Source organism: Taeniopygia guttata, chromosome 4 (genome assembly GCF_048771995.1).
Source record: "Taeniopygia guttata chromosome 4, bTaeGut7.mat, whole genome shotgun sequence".
NCBI lineage: Eukaryota > Metazoa > Chordata > Aves > Passeriformes > Estrildidae > Taeniopygia > Taeniopygia guttata.
This window is the reverse complement of record NC_133028.1, coordinates 11,542,441-11,555,624: the sequence shown is the minus strand read 5'-3', so window position 1 is coordinate 11,555,624 and position 13,184 is coordinate 11,542,441. Positions and strand designations below refer to the sequence as shown.

Sequence of the window (13,184 nt, the reverse complement as noted above, 5' to 3'; positions counted from 1 at the left end):
CTGCCGCTGAGCCCCGCTCCGGTTACAGCCCTCCCCCGCCCCCGCCCTCCGCCGCGGTGTCTCCCTCCCTCCCCGCCACCTCCCCGCCTGTCACTACCACGCCGGAGAGCCACCATGGCGCACGGCGGGCCACGCGTGTCCGCCGCTGCCGCTCCGCGCGGGGCTGCCCGGCTGCCGCCGCTGCTGCTGCTGCTGCTGCTGCTGCCGCCGCTGCTGGGCGCCGCCGCCGCTCCGCGCTGCGCGGAGCCCTGCGGCCGCCCGCGCCCTGTAGCCCTGACCCGCGGGGCGCGCAGCCCGCCGGAGCCGCGGCGCGGCGGCGGGGCGGCGGCGGGGAGCAGCCGCTCCAGGAGAGCATCCTTGGCGGCCGGCCGGGAGCAGGTCTCCCTCATCAGCACCTCCTTCGTGCTGAAAGGGGACGCGTCTCACAATCAGGCGATGGTGCACTGGACGGGCGAGAACAGCAGCGTGAGTACGAGGGGCCGTGCGGGCGGGGTTTAGGGTCCCTGCCCTTGCCGTTGCTTTGGTCTTCCAACTTGCGGAGAGCGACCCGCGCTCCGCCGGCCTCGGTGCGGCCGGTGCGCGCTGCTCCCGCCTCCCGCGGGCCGGCCCGGGGCGGGGGAGTCCCCGCGGGCAGCGCTCGGGTGCTGCGGACCGTGAGGTGCCGCCGGGAGGCGAAGCGCTGCCGTGGTCGGGCCGACCCCGGGTACCCCTCGCCACTTCCCCAGAAGTTTGGAAAGTTTGCGAGCGCGCATCTTTCAGAGGCGCCGGGTGCGCGGTGTGCGCCGCGCTGCGAGGAGGAGCAGGAGGAGGAGGGCGGCTGAACTCCGGACCGGCGAGACCGTGTCCGTGTGCGGTCGGCGTGCCCCCGGGTCTGTGCCAGGCTGTCCGGGTAAAGGACAGGCACGGACGAACTGCGCTGCGGGGATTATCTCCTCCAGCCCCGCATGAAGTCCCAGATTAAATTGTCGAGGCTTAATCGATTCACCGCGATTCAGTTATCCCCATGTAATCTCCCCCGCGCCGCGCTCTGCCTCCTCAAGCGCCGAGGAAAGAAAAGCCCGAAACAAGCCGAAAATGAAATAAAACGTAGCTCTGGGCTTGAGGTGATGTGAGCAGCAGGACTGAGTGAGCGTGACGGCCGCGCCGGGCGCCGCAGGTGCGCAGGGACATCCTGCAAAGGTCCGGAATAGCAGCAGCTCTCCGAGGGGCTTTTGCAGCCACATCAGTGCATAAAAACCTTGCCCTGGGACCAGTGATACTGCATGGGAGCATCCGTGTTCGCAACTTTTCACAGTTAAAGCAGTGTGTGTTGCCTTTATTGTTTAGCTGTTTTACACAGCAACTCTAATGGTGGGTGCCGCTAGTATTTTTTAAACTAATTTTCAGTTTCAGCTAGTCTTCATTTCTTTATGTATTAATCCATTAATGGTTGTGTATTTGCACGGGTGGTTTCAGGGATTTGCTGCTTCTAATTTATTCTTCACTGAAACATTATATCATAACAGTGGGCGTCATGGGTAAATATTGCATAGCACCTTGCACTGTCTGTGCAACTTCATAGTCAGGAAAATATCGTTATGAAAGCTTAAGATGAACTTTCTCCTGGAGGATTTTAGTGTTTCTGAAAAACTCCTGAGCGTTTTAACTATGTTCAGCTAATCTCTGACTCTGCTTGAACTTTGTGAATTTAGTATAAAGTTTACTTAAAGTTGGCTCACTTCAGAGTGTGTGTGTTATACTTCCCATAAGTATGTGAATTATCATCCTTTCTCTAGGACCTGAAGTCCTGGGTTTTTGCCTGTTTTGCTAGGGAGTCAGCCAGGATGTGGAGCTGCTAAGGCTCCACTGATGAGGATGCAGTGATTCCCTGGAGCATGCTGAGTGCTTATGTTAATGCTCTTGTATAATCGGGTGTCAGAGTTGAAGTCAGCATCATAAAGCTTGACACTTTCAAAGGCAGTTTTTTGATTTGCTCAGGAAGGAAGTGTAAGATGATGGTCATTTTCTGTGAAAAGAAAGTGTTGCAAATCAGCATCATCAGCTATTCTGATTCTGTCCTTCCTCCATTTCTCTGCTATTAGACAGCTGCTGTTTTTTGTGGGCAGTGCTTGCAGGCTGTTAGGACAGCTTCCTTGAAGAATTCAGTATTAAAAAGTTGGCATAAGTTCATTTTTTGACATAGAAGGCAAGTAACAGCTTTGATGCAAAGCATTCTGCACTTTGAAATGAATATAGTAGAACCTTGCTAATCCACAGTTATGACTAGCGGTCTCGCCTCGCCTCTCTGCAAAGATTTAATAACAGATGCTGCAGTGAGGGCTTGTATTGCTAAAATGTTATTATTTTTTCACAGTATGCTACAGCTCCCTACTAGAATACTACCACATAGTCTCTTCAAAAGCAAAGATAAATGGCAACTGTCAGAAGAAATGAAAGTGGTTACAGTATTTGCTGCAACTTAGCTGTTTTTTTTGTTTTCTTAGTTGCTATCTACTAATTCAGTATTGCAGAAGGATACACTCATCATGAATGCCTGCAGACATTCTGTACATTATTTATACATTCAATAAAAAATACTCTTGCAAAGTTCCTTACAAAGTATGATGCTTACTCTGTCTGCCATCAGCTGATTACTGTCAAGCAAGGCAGTATTTGAACAAGTGACCTGTTAATGAAAGACTTTGCTGCCTTAACCCAAATGAAAGCAGCCAGTCTTTGCACTGGATGTTTTACAGTATGACTGTCAGCATTTTTTTCAGCTTCTTTTCTTGTTAGTTGGATTTGTTTTATTGCATGCTTGCAGAAGAAGAGCTGATTTTAACAAAGGCTTCCAGAGAAAAATGATTTGTAAAGACAACATATAGAATATTTCTTTTTTTCTTAATGTTTTTAAGGAGTGGAAGAAATACATTGAGCTCAAAGGAAACAGAATGGGCTCCAGAGGATTGGAGAGAATTTTGCTGTATGTTATATTCAAACAATTGAAAATAAGCACCTGATCTCAGACCTATTTAAAGTAGTCTTGAATGTCTATTTCTTTAAGTAGATATGTTTGTATTTATTTATCTTACTCTGGGTTGTTTGGAGGTAGGAACGCTATGATCCAGTGCTTCTCAAATCTGCCACCTTTTTCTGTGTTCTTAAATCTGTGGCAAGTTTTTCCCTGTCTTGGAAGCACAGGCTTGAGTCTTGAATCTCTCTTCTGTCACAGGTGCATTGCAGCCAAGGGGAGGGGCTGTCATTCCTGCAGTGGGGTTTTGGATCAGGCCATGGAACCTCAGGAGGCACTCAGCAATCTGAAAGCGTCACCACACACATTTGGCACCTCATTGGAGGCACTCAGCACTTTGTAAACCAAGGAGCTAAACTCGTTTCTTTACCCTTTACAGCTGTGTGGCTGAAAATTTGACAGTGATGAGCTCCAGATGACCACACATCCTCTTAAACACCTCACCTAGTAAAATAAATGAAGAAGAAATATGCAATAGGATTATTCCTTTGAGCTCCATGATGAAGAGATAAATAACTATAAAAGCAGAGGGGGCAGCTGCATCCCTCAGGGATGATCACCTGCATGAACAGTTCATTGAAAGTGCTGCCATGGAGTACTTGGGTGTAGATCAAGGGCAAATACATAAATGTGAGAGGAGCAGAGGTTAGGTTGATGTGCACATGGAGTTTTAAAAAAATAATTTGCATTGTATAAATCATCCTGTCCTGCAGTACTAGGAGCATGAGATTTTTGGTTGCATGAGATCTCTTGAGAGAAACTAGGGAGGCTATAAATTAAATTGATCCTCTCTCTTCCCTCTTTTCTGTATTGTAGAAGTCTGATGCTTAGTTACTATCCTCTTGTAATGCTGTTAGTTTGGTGAGCTAGAGGAATGGTGTCTTTGATGGCAAAGCAGAAGATGTGGTTGCATGGATTGTAAAGTGGGCTTGAATCACTGGGAAGATCAGGACACAATTCCTTGCTTTGTAAAGAGAGAGCTGTACTGGGAGATAGGCAAATTGCTTCTGGCTTTGTGTCCTCATTACTTTATTCTGTAGTCTAATAATTATTTACAAATCCTATGAACAAGAAGCATGTCCCCAACCTTTCTTTACAGTGGGATGTATAGTCAAAACCATCACTGGTGATGTAGGTCTTGCAAAGCCAGTACTTGTCACAGCAAGAATGTATCTGGTTAGTGAATTCCTGCAATTAGTATTTCTGCTCTCCGTCCCCTCTGCCCACAGAAAGCTGTTGTGTGGTCTTACTTTCAAACAAAGGCTCATGCAAGTGGAACTGATTTTCCTGCCAGTCTTAAAATATCATAAACTGAAGACATGGCAGGTGGGTGGTGCAACACACCATTTACTGTGGGAACAGCAAGTAATTGCCATCCGTGTAACTGATAAATAACACTGAGGATTGGAATATATACAGGTAGCATGCTAAAAGAATAGCCCTTAGTGTGTTAAGATAAATAGCATGAACCCAGATTTACTAAAAATATGCAAGCCTTTCTGATTTGGGGCAAAAGTAGTCAATTCATGACAGCTTTTAAAAATCCTACTTTGCCTTTGGAGAGATCTTAGTCATCCCAGGAGCTTTTTTTTTTTTTTTTGGTGCTCGATAAGCAACTTTGTTTTTAAAACTATATTCTTTTTGACCCTTCTGAAGAATTCCCATTCTGCATTCATACTAGCCAATTTAAAAAAAAAAATCAAAGCCGAAGCAGAAATAGGGGGAGAATGAGACTCATATTCACACTTGATTTTGATTCAGGGGCTGCTCTTCATGCTGTGTGCAGACTGCTTAAATAGTGTGAGCAGGACTTTGGCCAGCTACTTCCAAGTCTGCAGTTTCATGGTGCCAGTATTTCATTTTTTTGTTTGTTGTCAAAATATTAAGTCCATGCAGACACCTATTTGTCCAGTAACTTGATGTCATGATCTCCCATAAACATGTTTGTTATGGAAAATAAATATAAATATGCACATAATTTTTTTGGAGTCCTTAAAAGCAGTGACTTACCAAAAAGAAAGATTTATTGCACATCTACAGATATTGCTACACACGAAAACTTACAGACTTGTATATATTTGATATACAGATATTTTGTTTAATTTAGAAGCTTTTTCTTTTTTATACAGTTTCACCATTATGATTTGTAGAGGCTAGTGATCACTACATGTATTCTTCTGGCAGATATTTTATCTAAGTAGTTCTCTGTTTTGTTCAGTTGCAATCAGTTGTGAGGAAAACTATAAAAAGCATTGACTTCAACATTACTGTAGCAGTGCCTGTAATGGTAAATGTAGTTATCTATGCAAACATGGGCTGAAGTCCATTTCTGGTAAGGTTTGGGTGGTGTTTCTGCAGAGTAGTCAGACTACATTTTATGAAACTAAAGGGAGCATGAGGTCAAAAATCCTGACAGCTCAGACCTTTGATAAATGGCAGATATATTGCAAAGTGAAAAGTAGATTTCCCATAGGGAAGGTTTTTCTTAAAATTCCTTGAGATGATAGTGTGATTATAAAAACAAACAGAAACCAAACCCAATAATCATATTTGAATGGAACAGCAGAATCCCACATGGAAAGCAGAATGATTTTAATCTGATTGAAGTAACTCAGGAGTTTAAAATTTCTTTTTCCTTTTTCTTTTTTATTGGTATAAAGTTTCTGGCTTACTTCATCTATTTGCTTCTACCAGCCTCTGTTTTCCCTCTCTACCAGCCTTACATCTGGCTGTAAGTCATACTGCTGCCTGCTGAGCTCTATCCACATTTCAGCAAATTCCAATTGCTAAAGGAAAGGGAGATAGCACCTCTTCTCATCCCCTAAGTAGACACTTAAAATTGATACAAACTTTAATTAGTAAATGTGTATTTCAAACATGCTTCCAAGTCTTCTCCATACCTGCAGCCATACCTGGTTTTACCTGGTTTGCTGGTTTGACTGGCATTATGTGGCTTGCTTAGGAACAAGCTATTACAGCAATACTACTGTGCTGACTTTGGGACAAGCTCAGTTTAAATCTAAGTGGGAAATTTGGCAATATACATGCTAGAGAGACACCAGATTGAAATCCTGCCTCTGATACTGCTGATGTATTACACGTGCATGGTAAACAAAGCAATCATAAGGGATGTGTTTAGGCTGGGGATAGCAGTGCATGTATCACAGTGGGAACATAATGGATTCTTCCAAGTGGATGGTCTTAGAAATGTACTTATAGATCTTTGGAGAAAGAATGAGGACATCCCTTTTGACTTTATTAAAATTCAATAGAGTAGAAGATACTTTTTTAAAGAATGGAAGGGGGAAATGATGAGCTTTTCATGAAAACAGTAATTGTTCTGCTAAAATGGGAAGTTCTGTAAGGTATGGACCACCTTATGCATTTAAAACATGAAACTGCCCAGATCAAAGAAGCTTTTATGCAAAGTCCTTTGCCTGTCCAAATATAATATTTTATGACTGTGTCAGTTAAGAGCAAAGGTTGTTCACATAAAGGAGAGAGAATCGGCAGTACAATCAAGTGGGATCCTTCTATGTTCTGTAAACTCAACTTTATTTATGCAAAAGCAGAAAGTATAGGTTGAAACTATTCTGCAGTATATGACTTCTTGCTGTAGCTCAGAATGAAACCTGATAACCTGCAGCATTTTCAGAATTTTTATTCTAAGTCTCACATTCTTTACCAAACATTCCCATCCCCAACCCCCTGTCCCAGTAATAATAATTTAAAACTCTAACAAATCACCAATGACAAAACCACTTTTAAATAATGTGTGGGATCCTTTGCTGTGCTTTAGTTCTTTAGTAAGGAGAAAATTCTCCACTGCAAGGGTGGTGAGACACTGGAAAAGTTGCCTGGAGAAGCTGTGGTGCCCCATCCCTGGAGCTGTCCAAGGCCTGGCTGGATGGGGCTTTGAGATATGTGGTCTAGTGGAAGGTTTCCTGCCTATGGCAGGGGGGTTGGAACTAGATGAACTTTATGGTCCCTTCCAAACCAAACCAAACCATTCTGTGATTCTATGATTCAGTCATTAAGTCTAAGCTTGGACTTCTGCAGAAAGAAGCAGATGTGGATGGTCTCTGGACTGATCCCTGACAATCTTAACAGACATGCTTGAGAAATCTGGGTATATCTGCTGGGCTTGCTGACTTCAGTGGGATGAGTAGAGAAGTGCTGGGCTTGTGAATCCTACTGGGTGTCATCAGTGCTGGGTGAGGCTGTTGTGGAAAGAGGAGAGGGGCTGAGGTGCTGCTGCCTTGCAGGACTGAGAGCCCTTGGCAGAGCTGGTGACGCTTTGCGCAGCCCCGTCACCATGTCTGCGAGCTCTAGGCAAGAACTGAGGTGCAGTTGATGCCTGGGGGAAATTTAATGCTTGGCCAGAGACAGAGTATGAGCTTCCAACAGCTGTTGGACTAAACTGAAGCTGAATAATAGTGCCAAAGAAGTTTTGCCTCACCAGTATCTTCTGAAATACCACTTGCCTTATATAAGTGATTTTGCAGTTTCCTACCTGCAAGGTGAGAATAATAGTACTTCTCTATCTCTTAGGATGGCTTTTGCCTAAAAATTAGCTTTGCACTTTGATATTAAAGTAATGGTTATCACCATAATACCTAAAAGAGGCAGGACTATAGAAAATCATGTCTGTGATTTCTTTGTTCCTTTGACAGTACAGCCCAGGAATTAGAGAAGAAAAGACTCTCACAAGTCATGCAAACTTGTCTGCTTGTTCTGATGTTTGTTTTGATCAGGGCTCCTTTCAATGTGTAGTCCAGTTTAATTTAAATGCCTAGACTCTGGCACTTCAAGATCATTGAACAGTCTTAAGATTATGTGACTAAAAACAGTATTAGTGAAACTTAACCCATATTTAATATGATTTTTCTGTCTTTGTTTAGCAGTTTAATCAAACAACTATGTTTCTTTCTCAGTGTTTGTACTTTTTCTGCTCTTGTAGACCAATGATTATTTCTCTAAATTACATTTTTTTTGACCTTTTAAGTTTTCTTTTGTAGCTCACTTTTGTAAGCTCTTTAATTGTGCCATATGGATAGGACAGTACCCAGATATAATAGTACCTATTGTGTATCTGACAGGCACATTTTTAGAAAGGTACTTGCACACAGAGATTATTGTTAACTTCTGGCACCCTTCTAATCATTGTCATGATTATCTGTTATCCTAAAAAGATAATCACAAAACAGTAAATAAGGATTTTTTTTAAAGGGAAGTCATAAAAACACTTAAATAATTTGTTCATTAGCAAAAAAAAGCTGTTTTTTGTGGTTTCGGTGCAGTAACATTATTAAAAGTTTGTTCTAGTTGATGAAGTAGAGGTATTTAATGTCTTTTTTTTTCCCCCATTCACTTAATGAACTTTGTTTCTTTGTCACTGGAGGCACGGTAAAGCTGCATGAGTGTTGCAGCATTGTACTTGGGAGCACCAACCCCTGTGATGTGTCCTTATTCCTGTGCAGCTGTAGGCCCATGTTTGCTGGCCAGTGTGTTAAGTTTTAGCAGATGGCAAGCTACACTCTGTGAAAAGACTTTTTTTAATCACAATAACTGTCTCTAGTCTGGCCCCTGGAGTGAAAGTGCCCAGGGAAAGAGCAATCTTCCCCCTGCATGTGTGTGAGCAAAATGTGTACTGGGGTAATGCTCTCAGTTGGTAGCATTTAGGTGCTGTGTAATACCAATAAATAATGATGGTGATGATTGAGAATCAAGCTGTTCCACCTGTAAATTTTACCAGTGCATAGCTTGGCCTCCCTAACTGAGCTATGGTGAGAAATGTTGCTTTTCTCAGGTGGTAAAGAAGAGCCTGTTTATGATTAATGCATTCCCATGCTTCTCTCCACAACCAGTTGTCACTGCAAGACAGATGCCCAAGGGAATGGAGCTGGAGGGAGAGAGGAGTATGTTGGAATCACTCTTTGAGCTTTCAGTACTGTTTCACAGTGGTAAATATGACTGATTCTGAAGAAATAGTTGTTTCTTCATTGAAAACACAATTGTATCAGTGATAGTAGGCTGCCATAAAATCCTCAAGGGGTACAATAAGATATTTTTCCTGTGTTTGCTAGCAGAAAGATACCTTGTAACTTGGTCTTTTCAGAGGATAGAAACTGTTTGTGAAGTCTAACACATCTAAATCTGCAGCAGCGCTCATTAAATCTTGCCATTTTTGGAGAGCAGAATACACTTTTCTCAGCTCTTTGTTTTATGCTCCCAGCAATTGTTTTGGGTGTTCAGCCTAAGGAGGCACCAGTGTTAACATAGGTAGAGATGAGAGTATAACCCTGAGGGAACTTGTGAGCCCTTTAGTATGGGCAGCTCTATTTTCTGCATGGTTTTTGAAGGGCTCCATGGATGAGCTGCAAAACCAGAAATAAAGCAAACAAAAGCAGCATGTGCCAGGAACAGGTGGATTAGTGGATTTCTTTCTCAGTGCAGACATCTTAACTTCAATTACCATCACCAGTGGTAATCAATGGGGATCCAAATGGATGTCATGCACATATGCAGTGCTCTAACAATCAGCCTGGTACAGAGCTCATGAGGTGAATTCTGGGGAGATTTGTGGCAGCAAATGCCTGGAGATTCCCTCGGATCTGGCTGGTGATGCCAGAGCACAGTGGACTGCTGGAGCAGTTGGATGTCATAGAAAGACTGATGCTCTTGTGCCCACCTCACCTCAACCTGCAGTGATTTTCCCAATGGAAAAGGAGTCAAAATCAGATTATTAGGATCTGCTATGCATTTCTGTGTGTTTGTCCTTACAGGCTCTAATATTGATGATTCTTAAATAAAGATACCTCAGTATCCTATTCCATGGCAGGCTGGAGTCAGTAAAATTCTATCTGTCAGCTCCCACCTGTTTTTGGGAAGGATCACTCTGTGCTCTTTCTGAGCACTTTGTGGGTCCCTGTTGAGAGTAGTGAGGGTTCACATTAGATGTGGCTGCCATGCACTGCTCTGCACATGTGCTAAGTGGATTTCATTTACTTCTGGCCTCCCTCATTTTAGTCTTGTAATCTGCACTAGTTTAATTGCTGTGCACAGGGCTTTGGAATCTTCATTGTAGTATTTCATGAGGCTAGAACATAGAAAAAGCTTTCTTCTCTCAAGCACAGATGCCTCCTCATAGGCAGTAGGACTTCAAAGTTGCAGCTTTTCATGTAAAAGGCCATTTCTTATTTTGCTAATTTGTTTGGCTTTTAATCACTGATTCCCTGTGTTTCCCTGCCTCTTACCCAACCACAAAGTGGCTACTATGTGGAAAGGTTTCAGCTGCCTTGAGAGCACTCTTGAAACATGTTCTTTGCCCTGAGTGAGAAGTACAAGCTGAACAGAAACTATGCTGAGAGCTGTGTCCTGAGCACCGGGGGCATATTACAGGACTGACAGTGAACGCTCTGGTTGTCTTTGACCATACTGGTGCTTGGGGTAGAAAATTGAGAAGCTGTTAGTATTGATGGTTCTGAGCTTTCTTTCTCCCTGGGCGAGGGAGGCCAATACTGGTGGAGTCAGCTGAGATCTGATCCTCTTCTTTTTGTAGTTTCCCAGCCTGATAGGAAAAACAAATATGAAAGAATCCAAAGTTTCTTCTTTCCTCTCTTGTATGTGACAATCCACCAAGGTGCTGCTGAGCACATGCAAGAGGTAAGAGGATGTGTGGATAGAGCAAAAGTGTCCATATTTTTTGAGTACTATCAAAGTACTAAATTTCTCTCAGGTCACAGATACTATTATTTAACACTGTCTAAAGCCATGTAAAGAAGGGAAGCAAAAAAAACCAAAAAAAAGTGTTGCAGATCAGCTGAACAGCTGTTTTGTAGCTCTGTGAAACCTACTTTCTGATGCATTAAGTTGTTGGTTCCTATCAGCTTCTGTGAGGTAAGATGCAGAAGGAACACATTCCCTGCATAAAGGCTGAATCAGGCACCTTTGCTTAAAAATGGTAGGATGTAGCTCAGTGAGCACATTTTCAGTCCATAATGAAATACATATGTTCATCTTCCTGCAGCATCTCTCAAGGGCTACTGGGCAGAGCACTGAGGGCTACTAACAAAATCTTCTTTTCCTTCCTTTCTTCCTCCTCTTGCAACTGCTTTAAACCAGATGTTCTTTTTATAAAGTGGGCTTCATTTACAAGGCTTTGAACCTTTTAATAATCTCATTGCTCCTTGAAAACCCTAAGAGAGAATTTTTAAAATTTATTATATAAGCACCTTGTGCCCTCTGTTCCATTTCTTGATTTAAAAACCCTTGGGAGGGAGATGACTGATATCAGATGACCATATATAATCTGTGTGAGAACTGGGTTGGTAGCTGGTAAATTATCAATATGAAATATTTTTTGTGGTTTAGTTAAATGCAGAAAGGCACTTCTTAAACTAACATGAACTGCTACAACATAAGAATTGAAGACAAGTTTCTTCTTCAGTGGGTGGACTTGGTTTAGTTTGATCAGTCTGCAAGCACACAGGAATGCTCAGGATGGTTTTGTGTGTGTTTCTGAGGCAAGAGGTGCTTTTTGAACACTGCAGCTACATGAAAAGAAGTGCCTCCACTTCCTGTCCATTGAATCAATGTCCATCTGTTGTGAGGGATTACATCTTGGCTCTAATGTTCCTAACTGTGAAGAGACTTTTCCCGAAGATGGGAATGTAAAGCTACAGAAGGATGTAATTTTTATCTTGTTTGCAAAAACTGCCAGAAAGTCTGGTTGTTGCATTGCTGTACTTTGTGAGGTACATCAAGGCTTCCCTGAGGGAGCAGAACTCAGCCCAGTGTGATGTTTCACAGGGGTTGGTAACTCAGAAGTTGAGCCCATTGAGATGAGAGCACTGAAATTCACATTTAGGCGTAGACTCTGTGCCAGGGAATAATATAAAGAGTTCATAGTCTTTGATCCACAGTCTGTTGTATGTGGATGGTTTGCGCGAAATAGGTAAGCTTTTTATTTTTTGTAGCCACTAAATAGACTTGTATTTATTAAGTGAACCTGATTGTCACAGTCTCTATCAGTCAGTCAGAAACTTTGCTCCCCTTTAGGCAAGTTCTGCAGCTATCCTTTGTTTCTGTTACTTCCTCATTTGCTTTTTTTGGTTTGTCTCATTCCTCCTTCCTCCTTCCTTTGTCTCAGTGTGCCTCCTTTGTTATTCTCCCTTCATTTCCTTCTCAGTATTAAATCAGCTTTCTCACCCCTGAGGGCTTGAATAGCATCACCTTCCCCATCCATCTGAAAAAAAGATCTTGAAAGACATGGCTAGTTATGGCACTGGCACCTCATCAGTCTGGGAGTCGCCATTCCCGTGAAAAGAGATGCACACTTGGTCACAAGTTGTGTGTAGAATTGGACAGAGCGCATGGCATTGCTTAAGGAAATCTTGTGTTCATGGCAAGACCTGTAGCTCTAGAGCACAGCAGTAGCAGAGTTTAAAAAACAATTGTCCCCAGAATACCTCTTAGTTGAAACTGGCATATTTCAACTAAGTGGTGTATTTCACTTAATGAGCCAAATTGAAAGCTGTTAAGAGATCCCTTAAATCTTACCCAGGGTTAGTTTTGGATTGAGGCTTCTGTGTTCAGCTTCCAGGTGAGTTTAAATAATCATAATTAGAAATGAAATACTCAAAATTCCATTTCCAGTTCTGTGATCTGCACATGCCATCTAATAAGAATTTGAAATGACTTTGTTGATCATCCAAGTGTAATTGAAAAATAATCATAATCTATTCAGTGTTCGATTTAATATATAAAAGAGGTACTGTGAGCAAAACACAGCTTCTGCAATGTCTGTTGCTGTGGATTTTATTGTCTGGGTTAAGTTCAAATATTAGTGCATGTCATTCTCATAGTTGGGTGATGTTATTCTGAGGTGGGACTTTGCCAAGTATGCCTCATTATTATTTTTTGCAGCTGATAGGCAATGAATTCTTTTTCCTTTAAATGAAATTAAATATTTACAAGCTGCTACTTATTGCAGGAATTTAAATGTATGAAGCTTCTTTTGAAAACAAACATAATCTGAGGAAAGCAGAGACAGCAAGTGAGTTTGAAGCTGTCACAGGAGGCAACTTTGAATCTCAAAAATCCAAGCTGTTGCTTTATCAGAGCTCTGAAAACATGGGAGTCAAAAGCAGGAACATGTAAGGTCTTGGTTTCT

General features: G+C 42.5%; 1 protein-coding gene across 6 annotated transcripts in view; it reads left to right on the top strand.

The window, feature by feature from the left end:
• The first annotated feature begins 42 nt into the window (after positions 1-42).
• SORCS2 (sortilin related VPS10 domain containing receptor 2) overlaps positions 43-13,184 on the top strand; it is a 533,588-nt gene continuing 520,446 nt past the window's right edge. For all 6 annotated transcript variants that reach the window (XM_030270687.4, XM_030270686.4, XM_030270685.4 and 3 more), the window contains exon 1: positions 43-465. In XM_030270687.4, the coding sequence (XP_030126547.4) occupies positions 115-465 (351 nt within the window). In that variant the 5' untranslated portion in view covers positions 43-114. The remainder of the gene's footprint in view (positions 466-13,184) is intronic.